The following is a 25,318-nucleotide window of genomic DNA, read 5'->3' as shown; positions in this document are numbered from 1 at the left end:
AGACCACAGTCAATAAATAAGCTGAAGACATAATGATATACTTAGAGTAGCACAATAATGACATAGTTCCCATCAAGGCACACACACATATCAGTTTTACCGAGGTTTATCTGCAGCAGGAGCCGGCCTCTACTCAACTCCAGTGTGATGTAGTCCCCCTGTTGGCCCTCTCCGTGCAGAATCACCCCTTCGCTCTCTGATGCTTTAAACTTCAGGGCTATCACGTCCTTCAAAATCTTCATCTTCTTCATTTTGAAGCGGTAAGAGATCACCCCCTGCCCGTCAAAATTAATCACATCAGCCCCTGTTGACAGGAGGAAGAAAGACAGGAGAAGGAAAGGAGATTAGCACCACTGAGGTGACTGGATGTCATGCCCATTTTTGGCTAAATGATCGGTTGAGTGACTGTTCTATAGATTGCTTGGGCGAAAGCATGGTGAAGTTCACAGATAAACTGCGGCTGGGATCAGGTGATAAACTACAGTGAGGAGGCAGAAAATTGCAGCTGGCTATTACCTGCTGACAAAGCCTTTCTGCTTATTGCGCAGTGGAGGAGGATTTTTGATCCCTGTCATGGCTCGGAATGATGCATACCAGAAGTTACGTCTCTCGCTCGCTCTCTTGGTTTCATCTCCTGCACTGAAACCGCATAACCTTTGTATATATTGCACAAGCTCACAGTTCCTGATGGCACTTGATTGCTTTGCAGACTGTCTTTATATCATTCTGAAGCCGTGTAAAATTATGAGCAGGTAATTATGGAAAGATCTCTACTGCAAACTGGAAAAACGAAAATACAGACGTGATCGTGTTCCCTTCCACCAGTAAGATTGAAGTGGCGTGTTTATTCTCTAGCTTTATTGAGAGATTGATTGGGTTTGATCTGAGCTTAATTAAAATGCAAATGATGGTGTTGATTTTGCGGTAGGCTTGTGAATGCATTAACTTTGGACTAAAAAGGTTTGGTATGGCAGCAATAAAAATACCCCCCCATATATATATATATATATACACACACAACGCATATATTATTTTTTATATTTATTTTTAAAATCCTTGTGTTTAAGCTTACACCATATAAATTACGCATAATCATAAATAATCATATAAATAAATAAATAAATAAAAAATTGCCAGAAAAGACAGAATTCTAACTAACATTTTTTTTATAATTATGTTAATTGACATAATGAAATGATTTATGGTGGGCGGTTCAGAAAACAATACAAAAATAATATATACAGGCTATGTTTCGGGTCTACAGTAAGTGTCCCCCCCCAAGTCAGTCAGCGAGTAAGATATTTCTTTTCATTATTTAAATGGATCGTTCATGCATTGTATGCATTCCTGAGGCATGTAAAATCAATCTGCATTTATCGGGTTCCATTAGCAGTGGAAATTACAAAATTCTGCAACAACTGTTAATTGTTCTACATGGAAAAAGCACGTGAGAATATGCATTCTGTGTAATCTGTCATGTGCATAACAACCAGGGGATACCTGTAGTATATAGCGTCTACTGTGATCGTGTGTGTGTGTGTGTGTGTGTGTGTCTAGAGTATCTGCATGTGGAATTAATTCAATTCTCTCCATGCACCCTGCTGGGGACTGATTACTACACTAATGCATGAGTATGTGTACAATGTCTGGCCAGTTGCTCTACCACTCCTCTTGTCTCTCTCTCTCTCTCTCTCTCTCTCTCTACATTGCCAATCCCCTTCACCTCCATCACGAATGCATTCATCCGTTCTCGCCCGATCAACAAGGTCAGAGCACTGCATTCATTCGCATTCTGTGCTTCATCTCCACTGCAGGACTTGCTTATCTTACTCCCATTCTTTCCCTCTATGGCTTCTGAGAAGGGCTATCTCTATTCCTTTACGGCACATCTTATTTATTTTCACGCAACAGTCAGTGCATTTCTGTGTCTGAAGAGAAACTGAGTGGTGGAAAAAGTGTTTTTGTACATATTAATATGTCCCTATGGGAAAATTGTTTTGGACACATGGTAACTAGTCATTAGCTGGTTCATTTGCTGGTTTGAGAAGGTCATTACTTGGTTCAAGCTGGTCAGTGTAAAATGGTTAAAGATAGTCATTAGCTGGTTCAAGATGGTCATTAGCTGGTTTAAGATGGTCATTAGCTGGTTCAAGCTGGTCATTAGTTAGTTTAAGATGGCCATTACCAGGTTAAAGCTGGTCATTAATTGGTTTAAGCTGGTCATTGCCTTCTGTAAGCTGGTTTAAAATGGTCATTAGCTGGTTTAAAATGGTCATTAGCTGGTTTAAAATGGTCATTAGCTGTTCACACTGGTCATTAGCTGTTGTAAGCAGGTTTAAGGTGGTCATTAGCTGGTTTAACCTGGTCATTAGCTGTTCAAGCTGGTCATTACTCTCTGTAACCTGGTTTAAACTGGTCATTAGCTGTTCACCCTGGTCATTAGCTGGTGTAAGCAGGTTTAAGATGGTCATTAGCTGGTTTAACCTGGTCATTAGCTGCTCAAGCTGGTCATTAGATGGCGTAAACAGGCTTAGGATGGTCATTAGCTGGTTCAAGCAGATCATCACCTATAGTGTGAGCTGGTTTAAGATGGTTATTGGCTGGTTTAAACTTGTCATTACCTAGTGTAAGCTGGTTTAAGTTTGCTTCAAACTGGTTATTACCTATTGTCAGCTTAATATGGTCATTAGCTGGTGTATGATTTAGGATGGCCATATATTGGTTTAAGTAATTGGTTTGGTCATTAGCTTGTGTATGCTGGTCAACAATTGCTGTAAACTACAGTGGTGATTAGCAGGTTCAAGCTAGTCACTAACTGGTGATTAGCTGGTTGCTAGTTTGTTATAGGTAAGGTTGTCAATTTAATGAGTTAATGTGATTATTATTAGTAGCATTAGTAAGTATTAGATTTTGATATTGTTATCTAAAATGTGTAAAACGTTGAAAAACAGCAAGATGTGACACTATGGCATCAAAGATGTGCGTTGACTGTTTGACAGTTCTTGTTGCAGGTCCCACAGGTCAGCTTGAGCCAACAAATTATCAGTTTATACCAGTAAGAAATAAATGTTTCAAATAATATCTACCAGTTTAATCTGGATTTTCCAGCAGGGTGAGAATATTGTGTATTTATGTCTCCCTATGCTCTCATAAACAACCATTTGGGGATGGTGGCACATATTTATCGGCATCAGTGATCACCTGCATGAGATGACTTAGGAATATGAGCAGATCCACCAGCAGGAAAATCAGTGCAGCCAAACCCCCCTCGGCTCCTCACGAGCAAGAAAACAGCTTGAGGAATAATACGTATCTAAAGATACCAGGCTTCATTCATACTTGTCATAAACACAAACATTCAGAAGAGCCAGGCGTCAGGTTTATTTACACTATCATTATTTCAATGGCAGTATAAAAACAGAAAAATGTCTACTATGCTGCAGTTTAATCAGTCTCATTTTGATTTTATTTTTTATCTTGTCCGCAAATATATAAATGAATAAATCAAAAAAGTGAGAAGTTTGAGAATCATGATTTAAAAAAAAAAATCATTAATAAAGATGGTTCTTCTGGTCTGGGGTAAAATGACCGATGATTACATCACTGTAATGAGAGAACTGAGTGTGATACTTCTCAAACCAATTTATGGGGGTGTTAATTGAAATTTGTTATCAAGATCAATTTGGCAGCACTTAATATAATGAAAGTGATGAATTTGTCAAGACTACACAGAAAACAGCATGTTGATGTAATTTTTCTCTTTGCTAATGAAATTACAATATAATAAAAGGCTAGACTGAAATAAAAAAATGAAAAAAGAATACCAATGAAGCAAGTGGAATGACTAATGCCATTAATTCACAAACGTGACCTACAGGGGGCGTTTACCCTGTGAGCCACATTCACATTTCCAGCTCCAAAGACATTTGCTCATTTGGAAAGCATTGCTGTTTAAATCCATGATTTGCTATGACTGATACCTTTCAAACAAATGAAAATCCAGCAAAGCTGTCTCTGTAAGATGATAGCTTATCCTGTAACCACAACTTCAGTGCAAAGACAGGACAAATATGTAGCATACATTGTGTTCAGTGAGTACATTGTTTTTTCATCTTGTTGGTTTTGTGAAGTTGCACCAGATACCACGTACATGTAACCACGGTCCAAAGTTAACACTTGCCGAATGCAAAAAAACGAATTGTCAAAGGGACACAAATACATTCTAAATTAATTAAATTATCAAATTATTTTACATTATTCTAATAATTATAATAATATATAACTTTTTTTAGATGACATCATAGTAGGGCTGGGTGATAAAACGATAATCATCGCAATATATTTTTCCTCTATAAAATAACAAAAATTCGCTAAGTTTTCGATATAATGTTAAAGCACTATGCAAATAATGCTGCACATGCTTGTTGCAGACTGTCGCACTGGTGACCATAACTTATGGTCGCTGGCATTTCTGTTGAGTATGAGAAACATTAAATGGCAAAAACACAGAAAGCGGAATGAAACAGAGGTGCTCATTTGAACCATGCGCCACACGGAACATTTAACACACTACACATCTAAGCGTGAGCTTAGAGCAAAAGCATTTACTCGCTGAGAACGCTGACCATCTCAATCATGCGACCAGTAAACACTGCTGTGAGATCCATAAAGAAGCATTTGAGTTCGGTGCAGAGTTCTCCCAAACAAACCACAAATCAAATCCCTCGTGATTTAAACTAGTTTAAAGCCCGATGAAACAACGCACACTTTCTCAACAATACTAATGCGGAAACAGGAGAAACCCTGAGCCAAAACGACAAAAGGCTTTTCAATCGATAAGTTGCCAACACTTACCATTATTTACTGTAGTAACACTAACTGAGACCATGGAATTGTGGCAGAAATGTGGGATATTTTCTCATAGATTTTTATTATATTATTAATGTAGACAATGAAGGAGTAACGTAATATAATTGCAGTATTTTTTGTTATTAAGCTATAGCAGTTTTTGTGCATTTGTATTTATGTCTTTAGGTTACTGTTTTTCATAACTATAGCCGCTTTCCGACCAAGTAGTTACAGGAACTTAGTTATAGGAACTGTCCACTTCTAAACAGTTCTATGAACTACTCTCCCCCAAACTCGGTTTTGCTGTTTGCGTTCGCACTGGCCAAGTGGCCATAGGAACTGGTAGGAGGGGTAAAGGAGTGACGCAAGCACAGCGACTTTTATTTTGACGGAGCGAAGGACCTTTATTTTGACGCCGCTGAGAACGCAAGAGCAAACAATGCTCGCATTCTCTGTGTTCAATAGTTAGCGATCTGTCTAACATGTTATTAGATAGAATTGTTATACAACCCCAAATCAGAAAAAGTTGGGACACTGTACATATTGTGAGTAAAAAAGGAATGGAATAATTGACAAATCTCATAAACTTATATTTTATTCACAATAGAATATAGATAACATATCAAATGTTGAAAGTGAGACATTTTGAAATGTTATGCCAAATATTGGCTCATTTTGGATTTCATGAGAGCTACACATTCCAAAAAAGTTGGGACAGGTAGCAATAAGAGACCGGAAAAGTTAAATGTACATATAAGGAACAGCTGGAGGACCAATTTGCAACTTATTAGGTCAATTGGCAACATGATTGGGTATAAAAAGAGCCTCTCAGAGTGGCAGTGTCTCTCAGAAGTCGAGATGGGCAGAGGATCACCAATTCCCCCAATGCTGCGGCAAAAAATAGTGGAGCAATATCAGAAAGGAGTTTCTCAGAGAAAAATTGCAAAGAGTTTGAAGTTATCATCATCTACAGTGCATAATATCATCCAAAGATTCAGAGAATCTGGAACAATCTCTGCGCGTAAGGGTCAAGGCCGGAAAACCATACTGGATGCCCGTGATCTTCGGGCCCTTAGACGGCACTGCATCACATACAGGAATGCTACTGTAATGGAAATCACAACATGGGCTCATGAATACTTCCAGAAAACACTGTCGGTGAACACAATCCACCGTGCCATTCGCCGTTGCCAGCTAAAACTCTATAGGTAAAAAAAGAAGCCATATCTAAACAGGATCTAGAAGCGCAGGCGTTTTCTCTGGGCCAAGGCTCATTAAAAATGGACTGTGGCAAAGTGGAAAACTGTTCTGTGGTCAGACGAATCAAAATTTGAAGTTCTTTTTGGAAAACTGGGACGCCATGTCATCCAGATTAAAGAGGACAAGGACAACCCAAGTTGTTATCAGCGCTCAGTTCAGAAGCCTGCATCTCTGATGGTATGGGGTTGCATGAGTGCGTGTGGCATGGGCAGCTTACACATCTGGAAAGGCACCATCAATTCTGAAAGGTATATCCAAGTTCTAGAACAACATATGCTCCCATCCAGACGTCGTCTCTTTCAGGGAAGACCTTGCATTTTCCAACATGACAATGCCAGACCATATACTGCATCAATTACAATATCATGGCTGCGTAGAAGGATTAGGGTACTGAAATGGCCAGCCTGCAGTCCAGATCTTTCACCCATAGAAAACATTTGGTGCATCATAAAGAGGAAGATGCAACAAAGAAGACCTAAGACAGTTGAGCACCTAGAAGCCTGTATTAGACAAGAATGGGACAACATTCCTATTCCTAAACTTGAGCAACTTGTCTCCTCAGTCCCCAAACGTTTGCAGACTGTTATAAAAAGAAGAGGGGATGCCACACAGTGGTAAACATGGCCTTGTCCCAACTTTTTTGAGATGTGTTGATGCCATGAAATTTAAAATCAACTTATTTTTCCCTTAAAAATTATACATTTTCTCAGTTTAAACATTTGATATGTTATCTATGGTATTTTGAATAAAATATTGAAATTTGAAACTTCCACATCATTGCATTCTGTTTTTATTCACAATTTGTACAGTGTCCCAACTTTTTCTGATTTGGGGTTGTAGAAAGTACACAGTATATGAAAAAAAAGTGATTAGCCTATCCCGTGTGGTTGATGTCCAGTGTTGCTAGCTGAGCAGAAATACATAATCATGTTTGACTTGGTCCCCTCAAAGTTGCGTTGGATTTTCTCTTCAGCATAAAGGTTTAGAGGCCCATCTATCACTGTTTTCCATCTAGTTTCTGGAGTAAATATATAGGCTATAATCTGTGTTTACATATAGCTGGTTTAAAAATGGCAGGTGCTGGTGTTTTGCGTGCGTTCGGTCATCAGCGTACACTAACGTCCCGAGTAGTTCCTATAGTGCTGGTTTAGACCCTACTCTGAAGTAGGAGCTAAATAAGTTCCTCCAAATGGAGTTCCTAGAACTAAAATCGTTCCTAGTCGGCGTGTTCGCACCGCAGGAACATCCGGGTACTTTAGCCAATAGTTCTAGGAACTGTGAAAAGGTTCCTCCGGTCGGAAAGCGGCTAAATACCCTAAGTCACGGTTCGGTACGTACCTCGGTTTTGAGGTCACGATTCGGTACGAGTCTGGTACATTTACTTGTCCGCCCCCCTGTGTTCTCCCAAATAACCCATCATGGGAAGTGTGGCAAGCAGGACGAGGCCGAAGGCCGAAGGCCGAAGGATGTGAGAATCTCACAGATGCATAAAAGGAGGAGCGACGTCAGTGAAGGACGAGAGAGGACCAGGCCTGGACTATTTTGTGTTATGTTTTGTTTATGTTTGTGCGGCAGTCGTCTGTGAGGGGCTGCCACTTTTACTTTTGTTGTGTTTATTTATTAAAGTTTGCCTCCTCCTTCCCTGATCCTTTCACTGCATTACAGGAAGGTTTGGCAAAAAGTAAATTTTGGACCCTGGTAACAACTGCCCTGATTGTGAATAACAAGTGAAGTGAAACTACATATTAAAAAAGTATTGACAACCTAGGGCTGTCAAACTCAGTTCTTGGAGGGCCACAAGCAGAGTTTAGCTTCAACCCTAAATAAACACACCTGATCTAGCTAATCAAGTTCTTAAGGATTACTAGAAACTTCCAGGCAGGTGTTTTGTAACTGACTGAAGCTACACTCTACAATAGTATAGTATATTTGTATAGCGCTTTTCACAATACATTGTTTCAAAGCAGCTTTACAGAAAGTCCACATTACAATTTAGAGTGATTTGTTATCAGAGGTAACTGTCTAAGTTATGCATTTCAGAAATATACATATACAAATCAGTTTGCAATTTTTTAAAATAATTTAAACAATGTAATAATTTAAGGCAGAAACAATGAGCTCATTGAAGTGATACATATTTGTTTGTTGATTGATTATGATTATGATTTTATGATTATGACATATATAAAATTGTAGCATTTGTGCATGTTAATTCAGAGTTTGCTTCATCTGTACTGAAGTCCTCACATGAAGTCCTCATGTGACCTAGACTATTGTTTGTCTCAATTTATATATAGCCAAAATCATCACGTTGGAGAAATACTGTGCTTGATTAAACAGGGCACAGTATCAGTTCTCTGTTCAGTTTTAGTGAACACCAGGGTGGCATAATAGTGGATATCTGTGCAAATCATGGAAATGATTTGTATGGGATGGATAGCTGACCTTGACTTTCAAAAAAAGTTGTGTCAGCCAATTTCTTTTAATTGTACCGGGATCTTTCCGAATATATATTGCCATCTTGCACTGCATATTAATCACTCCAGTGATGCAAAAAAGCTTAGAACCACGTTTCCTCAGTATAAAAGAAACTTTTAATAGATAAAACTGTCAATTTTATACTGAGCTTAGCAAATGTTCCTGCTTTAATAAAGATTGGGCTACATAAAAAAAAAAGAAAAAAAAAAGCACAGTTATTAAGATGAAATTTCCAATCGGCTTCAACATCATATATATTCAGCATCATATAAATAACTGCCACAAAATGCTGTCTTAACTGATATCTGCTGTGGAATGTGACAGTGCAGTGTCAACTTACAGTACGGGCACCCGTAGATCTCGAACCTGAGGCCGATTCGTCCTTCTTCACTCCAGTCTAAAGGAATGATGCGCAAATAACGGGCCACAATCGGGTTTTGCAGGTCATGCCGAACCACACTCTCAGTATTGGAGTTACCTGCAAACGCCTGCAAGACAGGTGCGACATATGTTACTTCACTTTTTAAACTTAAAACCTAGCAATATCTCACATAAATAAAACTGCAACACTTAACCATAAACCATAAACAAAGACACTTCCAATAATCACTCCTATTTAAAATAAATGTTTATTTGTTAATAATAAGAATGTTCTCTTTTTCTCTTCTATAAGCCAATTAGTATATATATATATATACTAATTGGCTTCATCACCCTGTCTCCTCTCCACCAATAAGCTGGTGTGTGGTGGGTGTTCTGGCACAATATGGCAGCCGTCGCATCATCCAGGTGGATGCTGCACATTGATGGTGGTTGAGGAGAGATCCCCTGATATGATTGTAAAGAGCTTTGATTCATTCATTCATTCATTCATATATACTTCAACTTGTGTAGACAATTTGTATTACAAATATTGCAGCTCTTACGATAAAATGATGCTTCATTTGCTTTTCTTCCTTTGTGTAAATATTCAGCACAACCGATATTGATTGAGACATTGAATATTTTACTATTATTTACATTGTTAGTGTCACTTCCTCCTGGCAATTTCTTCTGTGAAACAGTTTGGACAGATTTGTCTCATATCTAGTCAAGTGTGCTTTTGAAAGATCTTCATGAAACTCTCTCTCCTGTCCAGTCTGAGAAGCTGTAATCACCAGACCAAAAAAAAAAAAAAAAAAAAGAGGCGACATGTAGGTGGAATCAAGTTGCATGGCTCTGTGGTTCACGTTGACCCTACACAGCTTCTTGTGTCACGCAGAGCAAGAAATTGATGGAGTGGTCCATTGAGTGGTGGGGAACTTCAGTTGCCATACAGACCATGTGGGATTGGGTGATAAGCAGCTCAAAGCAACCAAACTGGAATGATGCGGATTATAGTACTTGCCCCCCTCCCCCTTCCTCCACTAAAGAAACCACCATTATATGGACTTTATTGTGCAACTGGGGCTTTCTTGTCAGGAACATGCTGAACATGTCAATATTGGAGGCTCCATATGGTGGTCCAATGTTTGAAGTGCTGATTACTGTGCTCTGTAGTGGGCAACTGGGGAGTGTTTACTTCATTTTTCACTGCAAAGAGAGAAAACTGAGTTGTTGTGAGGTTTCAGGTGACAGTGTTTTATGGGTGGACCTCCTGGGCACAATGAGTAGGCTATAGTTCAGAACAGGGGTTTTCATCCACTAGGGGTGCTACGGAACAATTGAGAGAACTTTACAATAGTGTATTTTTTATAAATATTACAAAGTGTATTATAAATGTATTGCAAAATGTAAAATATTAATATTCATAAATATAAATAAAAAAGCATTAATTTAGAAGTGAATAATTTTCACACACAAAAACTCTGCTATTTTGGAACCATATTTATTGTGAAAAGTATTAAACAAACACAGTACTTTTGGATTTTATTGAAAGAGTTTCAGGGTTATTATAGTTAACTAGGTTACACTTTATTTTAAGGTGTCTGTGTTACAGTGTAATTAATTATAAGTGAAGTACTGAGTAATAATAATTACCTACATGTATTTACTATAGGGAAAGGGTTATGATTATTATCATCATCTTCGTCTTCATTGGATCTAGCGTTAAACGTTCTTTAGAAAAACAACAGAATTGCTAAAACTTTAAAGTGAAAATGAAAATAGAAAAAAATAGAAAAATGCAAACTAATGAAAAATGTGAATAAAAACTACAATACTATCTAAATGAGTCTAAAATAACATTGAAGTGTTTCTCTAATATTGTAATATTATATTTAGAACTACAAATAAATCTCAGAAATAAAAAATAAAAAATAAAAAGCCAACTCCAACAATCTCCCTGAACTGTTTTTGCTCTCTCTACATTTATTTGGCCTCACAGACACAAAATTAACATCTTAAATGTCCACTGACCTATTTTTTACTTCCATTGTGTTTAGAAAAGCGGATTAATCCTCATAAATCTGCATTACTTCACCCGGCACAAACCAGGCTAAAAATTCTGCCTTCCTAACCAGAATGACTCAATTTTGTCGCAGTTAATTCCAGATTCAGACCTTAAACAGTCAGCGAGTGTGTAATTAGTTAGCCAAATGTGAAGTCGCCCTGAGAGCTTTGCTGCCTGGCATGTTGTTTAATCAAGCACCTTCACAATTTAAAGCACAAAGGCCTGACGGAGATAGAGGCTGTCTTTCATTAGTGGAGAGTTCGGGTTTAGGAAGGAAGCCAGCTGTAACTATCATAAGCGGCACATTCACTGGTTTCCCATAGTATAATTAAAGTTGCTTTTACTTATTTTGTGTTAAAGCTCCTGGGTCTCTTCTTCCTTTAACAGCTTTAAACAGCCATCTGCTCTTTGCACATTTCTCACTGTGAGAATGACAGACACTGTTCTGAACTTTTCTGTACATGCAGGTTAACCAGGTGCTCCAACCATCATAACAAGAATAAAACATGCTGATGGTTGTTCATGTTCGATGATGTATGCGTCTGTAACGTGCTGGAGAAAGCAGGCGAAGGCGAGGATCTATCTGCAGGGTTTTAATGAAATAACACATAGAACAAATAATAAAGAACTCCAGGGATAAAGAAACAAAACCACGAGAGTGACCGAACTAGAAGCAACCATACATGTACAACAACTGACAAAGTAACAAGTGAAACACAAGGGCTATAAATACACAGAGGCAAACAAGCTTAACTAGGAAATGAGGAAACAAGATACACCTGGGGAGACTAATCAACATGAAAAACTACATAGGACTAAAAGACTTAGCACAAGACAGGAAATGACAAAAGTACACACAAAACAAGTGGAACACAAGACAGGAATCATGACAGTGGCAGGTTTGACCAGTTTAACATCCTTCTTCTAAGAAAGTCTAATATATAGCTGTATAATACTGGCAGATTTGTGGATGCCTGCCAAATAAAACATTCAGGTCAATTGTTTTCAGTGTTGTTTTATGTAGCCATTCTTTTGTTAGGCCTACATCAAGAAATTGATTTTGTAATATTTTACCCCTAGAGTATGGGAACTGAGAAATATTTTCTGGTATCTTTCCTATTGACAATCATAAGAACAATCTATTAAAGCTAAGTACATTACCAAAGCAATCTGAGATGGTCCTAAATCAAAATTATAGTGAATCACGCAGCTGTCACACATTGTGATCCAACGCATTAATCTGTTTGACGTTCATATCACATTTTGAATGGCTAATTACTATGCTAACACAGGTGCAGAGTTTGTTGTGGTCTCAACTGATAAATTAACTTCAGCAAAATTGCACAGCACTGCTGTCCCCACCACTTATTAAATAATTTAGTAGTAAAAGTTACAACATTTTATAGTTACAATATTTATTAATATAATATATAAAAAAACATTTTTATATAAAATGTAAACATATTAATAACTAAATAATTATTAAATCCCAATAATAATGACAATGATAATAATAATTAGGCTATTGCCTTTTGCCTATTGCCTATTTTATTTGTCATTGTTCTGAAGCCACTCTAGAGGGTGCAGGCTAATACCTTGGTCCTTTACATGCAATCTGCTTAGCCTGGGTTTCATCAAGCTGCCTTGCGCGCAGCGCGATTTTATTCACGCTGCTAGGCAGCCTGGACACCATGGACCAGATTTTCCCCTCAAAAAGGGAACCAATCACAGAACGGGGAGGGAGCAGCAAGACGATGACGACGTCTATGTGACACACCGAAGCAGTTTGTTTATATCTATGGATCCAACATGGCATTAGATGCGAAGTTACCTTTCGATGCAGCCTTAGATAGTGTTCTAAGTAGTTTAGATGGCAATATTCGCTGAACGCCATCGTGTACACATAAATCTTTGACCCATTGTCTTCTTGCTCGTCGAATTTCTGTCGCTCTACATACGTCATCTGGTATAATTGAAACGATTGGCTATGAGCTACGCACAGGCGCATTTGATAGACATTCGTAGCGCCCAATAAACGGCTCTGGGCATTCGTAAACCATGCCTCAAATATGAGAAAATTAACATGTAGTTCCCAGACCACGTCTCAATGAGACGAGGTCTGACGTTAGCCAGGCTACAATCTGCTAGCAATCACATAAATAACACATGGCACAAGCTGATTGGCCTCTGCAAATCCTGCAGCCTATGAGATTACTTGCTAAACATTTAAAAAGTCTGGTTTATTGTTTGCTGTAAGCCAGTCCTGCAGCTCGCTATCAGAGTTCCTCTGAAACCCTTCACCTTCCCCAGCTCCACCTGCCTAAATCTGCTAAAGCTGCAGGGAAAACTGTCTGCGAATCGTTTGCCCAAGCAGAACAATTTGTTGGTGTATTTGATACAAAACTAACTAGACTAAATCAAATAAAAAATAAAAAACTCATAAATGAAACTATGTTCATAGTGTTGAACATTATGTTTGTGAAGATTGTGAAGACAGAGTTTTGAACTTTTTGCAAATGAGAAATAGATGACTGACTAATTCCCTTATATAATGCATTGCAATAGTCAAGTCTTGATGTTATCAAAGTGCGGATCGCAGTTTCAAGGCCTTTAAACTTCAAACATGACTTCATCTTAGCTAGATTGCGTAAGTGAAAGAAACTTGACTTTACAATCGAATTTATCTGTTTGTCCAGCTTTAGAAAGCTGTCAAGATACACACCTAAATTTCTAACATGTTTTGACATGAGGTGACAGAGCCAAAATCTAGCTGTGCTGTCCCACCCTGGCTCCACTAGAACGCAAACTATAATCTTAGTCTTTTCATTTAGATGTAAAATTTAGAAGCCAACCATGTTTTAAGATCTAAAAGACAGGCCATAAGAGTTTACAAACCATTTCCATGTGATAGTGGCAAATACACTTGTACATCATCAGCATAGCAGTAAAAAGCAATATTATATTTCTTGAAAATATTTCCCAAAGGAATCATATGAGAGAGAATAAAATAGGAGCAAGGATGGAGCCTTGAGGCACACCACACATGATCGGTGCTGATCTAGAGGAACATACCCCAATATTCACAACCATGCTTCTACCAGTCAAATAGGTTTTAAACCACTTCAGGACCTTCCCCTGAACCCCCGCATACAGTACTCCTCCAACCGTGAGAGCATCACTAAGTGATCAATTTTGTCAAAAGCAGCAGTTAAATCTAATAAAACGCTAACACAAAAGAGTTGCCAGCATCAACAGTCAGCAACAAATCACTGAAAGGTTTTACAAGGGCTGTCTCAGTTGAGTGGTGTTTCCTAAAGCCAGACTGGTAGATTTTGCCAATCTTATGCTCTTCTAGAAAGTTATTTAATTGATAAAAAACTACTTTTTCAAAAATTTTAGATAAAAATGAAAGATGAGTGACCGTTCTGAAGTTAGCCAGGACAGTCAGGTCCAAATTTGGTTTCTTCAAAATACTTACCACTTCTTGTAACCACTGAAATGTAATCAATTCAAATTGATTCAAAACTGCAGTATACCAAGCAGGACTTCCTACTTCCCCAGGAAATCCACTCTAATTGCCTCAATCTTAGATATAAAATAGTCAAGAAAATTCTCACATAAAGTCGGGGACGATACTAAATTTACCTTAGTGGAAGGATTTACTACTGTATAAATAATATAAAAAAATATAAAAAAATAATAAATATTTTCGGATTATTCACATTTTCTAGAAATATCTAAATATCTTGATTTAGCCGATCTTACAGCTCTCTGAAATTTTGTTAGTTTCCTTAAAAATGTCATAAGAGATTTGAAGGTTATCCCTTTTCCATTTTCTTTCAGCCTGCCTGCAAGCTTGTCTACAGCACCGGCTCTCATCATTCAACCAGGGATCAGACTTATTTTTACGGCATTTACTTTTAGAGGAGCCACTGCATCTAACACATCTTTACAGGTTAAGTGTATCAGTTGAAGGTGTTCATCGACTCCCATTTCCTGAAGAACACTGTCGGCACATTATAAACCTCCCTGAAAATTGTAACAAAACAAGTTGTAGATGAAAACCTGAAAAAATCAAGCGTAGTGTCAATTCTGGCAGGTCACGTTAGTCAAGCTTACATCAGCTGACTCTCAGCTGATCCACGTCTACCTATAGGAATACAACGCCTATCACTGTATATATATATATAAGCTCCTTCAGTATTATCAACAGCCATCGCATTTCTCAGGAGCTAATTACCCTCCTCCATCCCCAGCTCCTCCTCTCGTCAGTCAGGATTTGGCATTCTGATTACCCCTGAATCAGACTGAATCATTCTCTAATTATGTTGTACATTAAAATTAATTAATGATATCTGCAATACATTCATGTTGGTTCTGTTCTGTTTACCCTAAGGGGTGTTATTGCTGCTCTCTCTGCTCTTATCCATGCTAGGCTGCATGGATGCACAGGGAGTTCTTGCCCTGAACAGAACCATACCACCAATCCAAACTGTATGCTAATTGACGATAGTGGTGCTGACATAAATACTTAATAGATTTCATGGGGTTGTTAAAATGGCAGAAAACAGGAAGAGTAAACAGGACAGGTCTGTGATCAGAGATACTGTAATCACTTAATTCTAAGTCCTCAATAATGACTTAGACTTAGAAGTACTGAGATAAAAGTTTATAGTTCAAAAATAAACGGTGCGGTATAGTGAACAAAATACAGTAAAGCACCGTTTGAAAGAAAATTGACGCTTCAAATAAAGATTGTTTCAATTACATTGTTATATCAGGTCAGTGTCTACTTTCGGAGGCACTCAGCAAACTCGATTAAAGAAGTCACAGCTCTCCACTGATATATAAAATATAAATACAATCATAACAAATTAAAGCCAATAATTAATGTTTAAAACAACAGTGTTGTTTTTATGATACCATATTTACTACTTGTCCACCCACTGTAGGTCTATATACATGAAAATATACAGATATCTTCATCTTTTTGCATGTACATGGCTTGCTTGCTGTAGATTCTTTTAAGTACTGCTTTCAAGATCATGTGGCAAGTCAGTATGATGCTGAAAAACCACCATTTTACTTCAATGTCAAGGCAACTAAGTGATGAGGATCTCAAAGCGAGCATTCAGGATTCATTGCAGAGACAGACACATTTAAAACCAACTACATAATTGCAGCCTTGCTTAAATGATTTATGGACATTCGAATGCTTTTAAGTGGAATCGCAACCACATTTTACAGCATAATCGACGGGACACCCAGCGATGTATCTCTCTGCCAGCAAAGTGAAAGCATGTGAATCAAAGTGAAAAAAAATGTGATCCAGCATTTAAGAAACCATTATCTTCTAACCGAGAGCATTTGGCACCCTCGTACTTTTCTCACCACTTGGGGTTGTCTTGACAGATGAGGTGAGGACAGCTTTTCTCTCAGAAACCAAGAGCACAGCTGAATCAGTCAAAATGCCAGTCATATGCAGATGTGTGTAGGGCTGACAGGGCCAGCTAACTCAGTGACAGTCTGAATCGGTGTACTTTAGCGATGAGAGACTCACTCAAGAGTGGAGTTAAAGGAAAAACTGACAGAATATGTAAGCCTCCCTCATTTCACAGTGTAAGCAAAGTAAAGTCTAGATCAAGAGTGAGCTAACAGTGGACAGGGTAGAAAATCGGCAATGAAAGTCCATCAATGGGTATTTTCTGCTAACTTACTACATTCTGAGACTATTAAAATGACACTGAAATGGTTTAAGTGTAACAAAAAAAAAAAGTAAAGTCTTTAAGGCTATTAAAGCCTAGTTTGCAGAATATGCACTTTTAATGAAACAGACCAGTAAAAGAAAAAGAAAAAAATCTGAATTGTGAGAAAAAAATCTCACAGATATTCCCAGCTATTTTTTATAGACATTGTAGACAAAAAAAAGGTACATAAAGCAAAACAGCATTTTTACAATGGGATAATAAAGTACAACGAATGGAATTAAAAAATAAAAAATAAAAAATATCAAATCATACCATAAAAAAAAAAATACCGTTACATTTACGGTAAAAAAAAAGAAAAAAGCTGTGGTTGCCAGAAATTCACAGTAAAAATATTTCCAGTATTATGGGGTGCCTGTATGTTCACAACTTTATCAAGGGATATAATATTAATATACCAAGCTACTTGAAAAAATCAGCTTTTTTGCTTTACTAATAACTAATAAGCTTTACTAAAAAAAGAAACCCACATGTTACTCTTCATAAAACATGGCCACTTAAAAACAAAGGCACTACAATAATCCAACATCCTAACGTACCCTAATGTACATTTTTAATAACAAAAATAAGGACAAACAAAACTATTTAAAACTATAATAAATAACCATAATGTTCTGAGAATGTCATTTTAGTGTTTTTATAGTAATTTGTTTGGTAATTCATAGTTTTTAACTAGATGTACCGCATGGCGGTACAAAATATGACCGCCGCTCAGGCCTGCACTGGCTTTCCACAAAAATAAATGACGTGGAGCAATTTGGCTGTATTGCGTGTTTATGTATATACCTAAAAAAAGTAGTAGTATGTGCATGTCTGTCTGTGTGTGTCTGTGTGTGTGTGTGTGTGTCTGTGCGTGTATGTATGCGTGCGTACATGTGTGTGCGCGTGTGTGTTTGTGTGTGTGTGTGTGTGTGTGTCTGTGCATGTGGATTTGTATGTGTGTGTATGGGTGTGTGTCTGTGCGTGTGGATGTCAGTGTGTGTGCATGCTTGCGTTTGTTTGTATTCCTGCATGTGTGTGTGTGACAGTTAGGGTTGCCAACTTCAGAAAAGGAAAATGCGGGACAATCGTGGTTATTTATAGGAAAATGAGGGACACTCAAAATATTTGTACTGTATCACACAGTGTACGTCATTTCAGTGCCTGCAGTTAAGTTTGTGTTTAAAAGGTTATCAGACATAAACACATTTGTACTGCTTAACCTATTTATGTATTTAATTCTAAAAATAATTTTAATGTCATACATGAAAAAAGTCACATTACAAACAAACCATAGTTCAAAATAACAGCATTTATCTAAAATAGAAAGCTTTTTTAACATTATACACTAGGCTTACAGTTCAAAAGTTTGGGGTTAGTAAGATTATTTTTTGGGAAAAAAAATAAAGAAAGTAATTGCCTACTTTTATTCAGCAAGGATGCATTACATTAATCAAAAGTGACAGTTAAGATAATGTTACAAAAGCTTTCTATGTACTTTCTAAAAGCTTTAAAACATTAATAATAATCAGAAATGTTTTTTGAGCATATTATTCCCTCAGGTAGATTACATGTTTTCTTACGTGGCTGGATGTTAGACTCATGAACAATAATCACGTTGTTTGCATTCGCCAAAATTGATTAGCCGAAATCAAAACGTGGACAGTGAAAGGAAATTACCGTTAGCGCGAGACGAGTCCGGCTTGAAGCGGAAGCGACCAGACGGCAGAGGATGTTCGCAAATCAAACAATGATTTGTCTCAAAACAGTGATTAAAAAAAGCTGTGATTGGATGATGACAGGTGTGGGTGATCATTCTCAAGTGTCGTGGTCAGCACTGCTGCTGTTGCTGTTGTATCAGTCAGTGGTTTATCAGCTTGTCAAAAAACGGGACACGGGAGGTCACGCACGGGACAAATAAATTAGGCCCAAAATACGGGACGTCCCGCCTAATTCGGGACAGTTGGCAACCTTAGTGACAGTATCATCCTAAACCAGCAACCCTTCGCTCAACACCACCATGAAATTCTACGAAACTTAGCATACCCCCAGAGGATGTCAAGTTAATCATACACATGAAATATGGTGCAGTTCTGAACATCTCAACTGAAAATAGGGGCGATTAAAGCAGAATAATATTGCATTTTCATTTTTTATGGGAAGGGGCGCAAATCACTAATGAGTGATTATGGGCTAGGTTGATGTGGGCCCTTAAGACCAACATACCATAAAAATTTCTTCATCCTCTGTGCCACGGTTCAGGTTATTTAGGAAAGACTGCATTTTTTGGGTTTGGGGGGGCCCAGTGCGGGGGGGGGGGGAGTGGCCCCCGGGGACCAAACGAAATTTTTCCGTAAAAGTCTAGTGGGGCTACATGCCCACCAAATTTCATGTTCCCCGGTGTTTCGGTGTCCCTGGTATCGTTGACGAAAAAATTCAGTAGATGACAAAAAAAAAAAAAAAAAAAACCTTTGACAATCGATTATGGGCTAGAGTTCTCAACGGGTCGGGTCGGCCCGACAAACCCGACGGGACCCGCGGGTTCGGGCCGGGTTCGGGTCGAAAATATAATCAAATGACTCGGGTCGGGTCGGACCTCGGGCTTAATCTTTTCCAGTCAGTGAAAAAAAACAAACATTTATTAATCATCGCTGCTGTTCACCGTAAAGAAAGTCTGGCTGCTGCGTGCAAGCGCATCACGGAGAGGGGCGGGGGCAGACCTGACGCCGCTGCGTGCACGCCTTTAGCCTGGAGAAGAAGATGGAGTTGGTGAAAAGTAAACTTGCCTCAGGTGAATTCACCGTCGCTACTACAGCCTATGTATATATTTAAAGTTTATTGTTTCAGTTGTTTGTATTGTTAAAAGGCGTGAACATTAAAGGTTGATTTGAATTTCCGTCTGCTGGTTATGATAATACGTGTATGAGAAAAAAAAAATCCGACGCGGCGTCGGGCCGCGGGCCGGGCAGATAATTCATGTTGATGTGTCGGGTTACATCGGGTCCGGGCTTTAAAAGCCACGGGCCGGGTCGGGTCGGGTTGTTATTTTCAGGCCCGTTGAGAACTCGATTATGGGCTAGGTTGATGTGGGCCCTTAAGACCAACATACCATACAAATTTCTTCATCCTCGGTGCCACGGTTCAGGTAGTTATTTAGGAAAAACTGAATTTTTTGGGTTTGGGGGGGCCCAGCGCGGGGGGGGAGTGGCCCCCGGGGACCAAACGAAATTTTTCCGTAAAAGTCTAGTGGGGCTACATGCCCACCAAATTTCATGTTCCCCGGTGTTTCGGTATCCCTGGTATCGTTGACAAAAAATTCAGTAGATGACGAAAAAAAACAAAACAATCCCTTGACAATCCCTATATGACCGCTTTCGCTAGCTACGCTAGCGGCGGTCATAATAAAAAAAAAATAATTTGAAATGTCTGTGTTTTACAGTAAAATTACATATAATGTGATGTTGACCCTTTTTTTTTTTACCGTATAAGGTAAGGTAGCGCTGTTCATCAGTTAACAGGTTTTTAATGTAGCAGTCTCTAAAAAATACAACAGGTCAGACAACAGTCAAAACAAAGGTTATGAACAGGATCATTTTCAAAAGAAAGCTTGAGAAACCCTGACAGAATATGTGGATGCAAACAGGATGCAAACAGTTCTAACGCCAGGTGTATCTGATTCTGATTAATCTGCACAAAGGCTATCCATAGTTCAGCTGGGTTTGATCCAGACTGTCACAGCGGCTTCAGATTCAAAGAAGTGGCCAGTTAAACCTACCAATAAGCTAAATTCCACTCCACTTATTAAGATCAAAAGTAACAATGTACAAGTTTTTTTTTTAATGCCACTGATATTTTGAAAAGATGTAATGGTGAATTGAGCTGCACAGTGTGTCATTATTGGGAAGCCCTTGAGGGTCTCAACGTTGCAAGAAAACGAATTCGGGGAAATGGGAAATCAGAAGTTGAATGAATCTGCAATACACATACAAAACAAAGTTCCTGAAGTTGAAGAGCCTTTGCAGATAGTACCTGGAAGAAACTCATTCACCAATAAAAAGTACAACTGTTAAACTTGTTGTATCACTAATTGTATCATATTTTGGAAGAAACTAGATTTTAACAGGGGGTCTGCAACACATAGATTATGGAAGCTTATGGGTAGCAATATTCAATTTGAAATGTAATATGCAAAATCACAATGCAATATGTAAAATGGCAATGCATTGTGCAACATTTGGTGCAAAATGAAAATTCAATTACAATTTGCATTTGCCATTTCATACACTAGTTTTAATATGTAAATTGAATACATATTTTAACGCTTGCATTTTCAAATTGCACATTGAATTTTGCTACATTCATTGCGGGACACTTAATGGAAATGCAATTGCAAGTGTCTTAACTGTGAGTGTAAATGCAATTAAGAAAAAATAACATTTAAATTACAATTTTGCTACAGTTTTTGCTTGAACATGTTAAACATATCTAATCATTTCTGTAATACATTTTAATTTTAATTTCGCAACTTATAAACCGTTAAAAAATTATTACATTTACATATTAAAACTAGTGTATGAAATGGCAAATGTAAATTTTATAATTGAATTTTCATTTTCATTTAGCACCAAACGTTGCACAAATGTATGGGAAAATTTAAATTTAAATACAGAAATGCATTGCCATTTTACATACTGCATTGTCATTTTGCATATTACATTTCAAATTGAAATTTGCTACCCCTAAGCTTCCATAGTAGATGGTCAGCCAATTATTTTTTGACAACAAATTATTTTTATGTGTGAAAAAATATATATTTTTAATATTTTTATTTATTTAAATAACTTCTTTTAACGAATCTGTTTGAGATCAAATTAATGGTAGAAGTTTTGCTATAAATTACAGACATGGCATCTGAGGAATATTTCTAATTCTTCTCAGTTATTTTGCTTTATTTACAGATTTAATCATAGGCTCCTTCTTATGTAGTAGAGCACGTTCGCACATGCACACTTCAAAAATGACGCTTTAAATCACTTGACAAACTAAAAGACGTAAATGACATTATGTGTTCTAAAAAATATTTTTTTTTTTACTGAATGTCAGCTTGTTTATTTGGCTCAAGATAAGGATGTACTGAGTCCACATGTCATGTAAACAAGAAACTATATACTTCTGACCACAGGTTGAGAGAGAGCTGTCGTTCCAATCACACAACCTTGCGATGCTGTTTGCGAATGTTCTTTGGAACTATGTTTTCGGGTAACACGAGTGGGCTGGCCTGGACTCCGGGCTTCTGCGTGACTCTTTGAACTATATCGACAGAAACTTGCGACCATAGCTGGCTGAAAATGCTTTTGGGAAACACACCCCTGATTAGTCAGATAAACTAATCTGTTGTGATTGGTCGACCGCTTACAGCAAGCATCGGAAACGAAACGCCTATTAGGGCGTAATGGATCATGGTTGATCGTGATCCATATGAATCAGACCCCACGGTTCGACATGCATGTGATTCGTGGATTAATTGCAAAGTTTAACCATCATATAGTGAAAGTTTATCATTTGCACGTTTTGTCATGCCAATTTACACATTCAAGCGATTTTAAACCATTCCAATAAAAAAGCAAAAGAGAACTTTAACAACAAAACAGCTTTGACAAAGATTAATCTATATTTAATTTATACAGTAAATAATATAAGTACATATAACACTAAATAATATAACATTATATAACACTAAAGTTAAAAAAGCAAAAGCAAAAACAATCAAACAAACAAACAAACACATGTATAAGTATATATACTACCTTTCAAAAGTTTGTGGTCAGAAAGATTTTTTTTTTTTTTTAAAGAAATTAATACTTTTATTCAGCAATTAAATTGATCAAAACTAATAGTAAAAAAAACATTTATAATGTTACAAAAGATTTTTGTTTCAAATAAATGCTCTTCTTTTTAACTTACTTTTAGTATAAATACATGAATATGATACTTTGCACATGCAATAGGCCAGACTTAAAAAACAAAATGTAATCTTGTACAAGTAAGAAAAAAAGGAATATACTTTTGTAAATATTGGATATAATATCAAAAAATTCCTTTTCGTTGATCCTAAAACAGAGCAGGAATATAGTGTGAAAACTCTTGGAACGTCAAACAAGAAAATACCCAGCAGTCAGAATGAGATCCGTGTAATAGGCAAAAACTCACAGTGAATAAAACAACTATGGGCTTTTTACACCCCATGCGAGGAGTACGTCTCGTTTCATTGGCTTTCTAAATGCATGTTTCAGCAGATTAATTGATGGAGAGGTTTTTCTGCCATTATGCCACATAGAGGGCTGCGGGACCACATGGGAGGAAGAATATAAGAATTCAGCGTGTGCTTATTGAGAACAAGAGGCAGCGGTTTGGAGTTCATACAAAATTGACTGCAGGGGCTGAGAAAGAGTATCAGTTATGTATGAGCCTCCAAAAGGATCCATCAAAATTCAATTCACAGAAAGGTACTTGTGGTGGAAAAAACCCCAAACAGGTCACACTCAGAGTTGGTGTCCAGGAAATGGTGAGGAGAGAAAGAAAAGAAAAGCGTTCAGAGGAGTGACAAGAAAGTGCTTAAAAAAAAAAAAACATCTACTACAGCATTATCAGATAAAATCAGATACTTCCAGGGGCTCCAGCACCAGCAGAGAAACTGCCACTGAGATGAGCGGGAATGTTAACGGATAACTTTCTCTGGGTATTATGGACCTCCGTGGGTCACATTTAAAAACTGTGAGAGACGGCACAGTCTAGTCGTGACACAATGGGGTACCTGCTAGAGGCTAAAACACAGGGAAATGTCAAGCCTCTGAGGAGGTTAACTTGTAGCTTTCACTGAGAATATACTGTGCGTGACATCTGTCATGTCACCTGAGTGTTCCAGCTCAAACCTGAATGGGGAAACCTATCTGCTTTTTTCGAATCATGATCAATCAACAGGAATAAATCGCATGGTGTTTGAGTGAGACTTTGCGTGCTCAGCACCTTCCATTTGATGGTGAGGTTCTGTCAACTCTTCAATGAAAAAAACACACTGTTCTTAGCATTCCCCCTTATCCCTTCCTCTTAAAAGGCTATTTAAAACGAGACGGCTTAAAAGTGTGCAATTATTTTGTGATCTTAAAATATTGTAGCCTCCCCCTTTTTCGAACGATGGGATGATAGAAACTGATGCAGAGCCAGATTTCCACAGTCCTAGGTTAAGCAAATAGCTCCAGTTTCCACAAAATTATTAAGCACAAATGTTTTCAACACTGAAAATATTCAAGAAATGTAAAATCAGCATAATAATTTCTGAAGGATCATGTGACACTGAAGACTATGAAGTAATGGCTGCTGAAAATTCAGCTTTGCCATCACAGGAATTAATTAAATGTTAAAACATATTAAAATGGAAATATAAGTTATTTTAAATTGTTAAAATATTTCACAATTTTACTGTTTTTACTCAAATTCAGCTTTGGTTAGCATGAGAGATGTATTTCAAAAACATTAAAAAATCTTACCAACCCCAAACTTTTAAACGTTAGTGTATGATTACAAATTTTGAAAGAATCATAATCAAACAACAACATGCATTATGTAAATTTTTGCCCAGGTTACAGTATGTAGCAACAGCAACTTCTGATAATCACATACAGTACATCATTGTTCAGCTCTCAATGAGCTCTGACACAAGAACCAGCACAATTTAGCTGGAAAACTGCTATACAATAGGGATGCACAATATAATCATAATACAATATCAGCCATTGGCTAATATTTGAGGATTTTTTATTTATTGATATCACTTTTTAAACTTTGTCAATTAGTGATAATTGTGTCTAAATTTGTATAAAGTACTTAAAAAAATAATCAGTTTATAGATTTCAGACATAATTCTAATATCAATGCATCCTTAGTAATAATAATAAATAAAAGCCAACACTCAGCACTATTAAAAAAACCCATATCTGTTTAAGAAACTGCATGTTGACTTTAGTGTTGCATGGTCAAATTAAACTCAAGTATATTGTAAACCACAGAGTATGCAAATATTCTCCATATAAATCCATAAATAATGTTGTTTGTAAATGTTAAGCAAGACACCATTCAGTCACAACAGTATAGACATTCCAGCTGGGCGACACTGAAGACTCATTGGCTAATAATGCATGCACAGCATTGAACCCTGGGCTATAGAGTTAAATAGAACAAGGTGTAAATATAAAATAAAGCAGTCACACGGAGAGGTACAGTGAGCTGTGGCGTAAAGGTTCGAAGATTACATCTGTCTGCTCACAAGTAATTAAAGTCATTTTAAAAATAAACCAGGACATGTGCAGTTAAATAGTGTCTAATTGTCTTCAAATAAATAGCAGAGAGATCAGTTGAAATTAGCTCAAGGTTTCAAGCACAAATAAATTTACATTTTTTATAAACTGTAGATCATATTAACAGCAGTCAAGCTTTCATTAAAGATTCAGCACACGACACAAAAGTCATAGCTGGGATTATATTGCTTTCTGTTAGTCAA

The 25,318-nt window shown here is 37.4% G+C and overlaps 1 protein-coding gene across 1 annotated transcript in view; it reads right to left on the bottom strand.

Annotated features, from left to right (window-relative positions):
* cntnap2a (contactin associated protein 2a) overlaps positions 1–25,318 on the bottom strand; it is a 406,059-nt gene that overhangs the window by 201,715 nt on the left and 179,026 nt on the right. Inside the window, exons 4-5 of the mRNA XM_084399640.1 lie at positions 8,927–9,074; positions 101–304 (exon numbers count right to left, since the gene is read on the bottom strand). Coding sequence (XP_084255766.1) covers positions 101–304; positions 8,927–9,074 — 352 coding nt within the window. The remainder of the gene's footprint in view (positions 1–100; positions 305–8,926; positions 9,075–25,318) is intronic.

This window comes from Rutilus rutilus, assembly GCF_951802725.1.
Source record: "Rutilus rutilus genome assembly, chromosome: 24".
Classification (NCBI taxonomy): Eukaryota; Metazoa; Chordata; class Actinopteri; order Cypriniformes; family Leuciscidae; genus Rutilus; species Rutilus rutilus.
The sequence above is the reverse complement of the archived record's forward strand: the minus strand, read 5'-3'. Positions and strand labels throughout refer to the sequence as shown.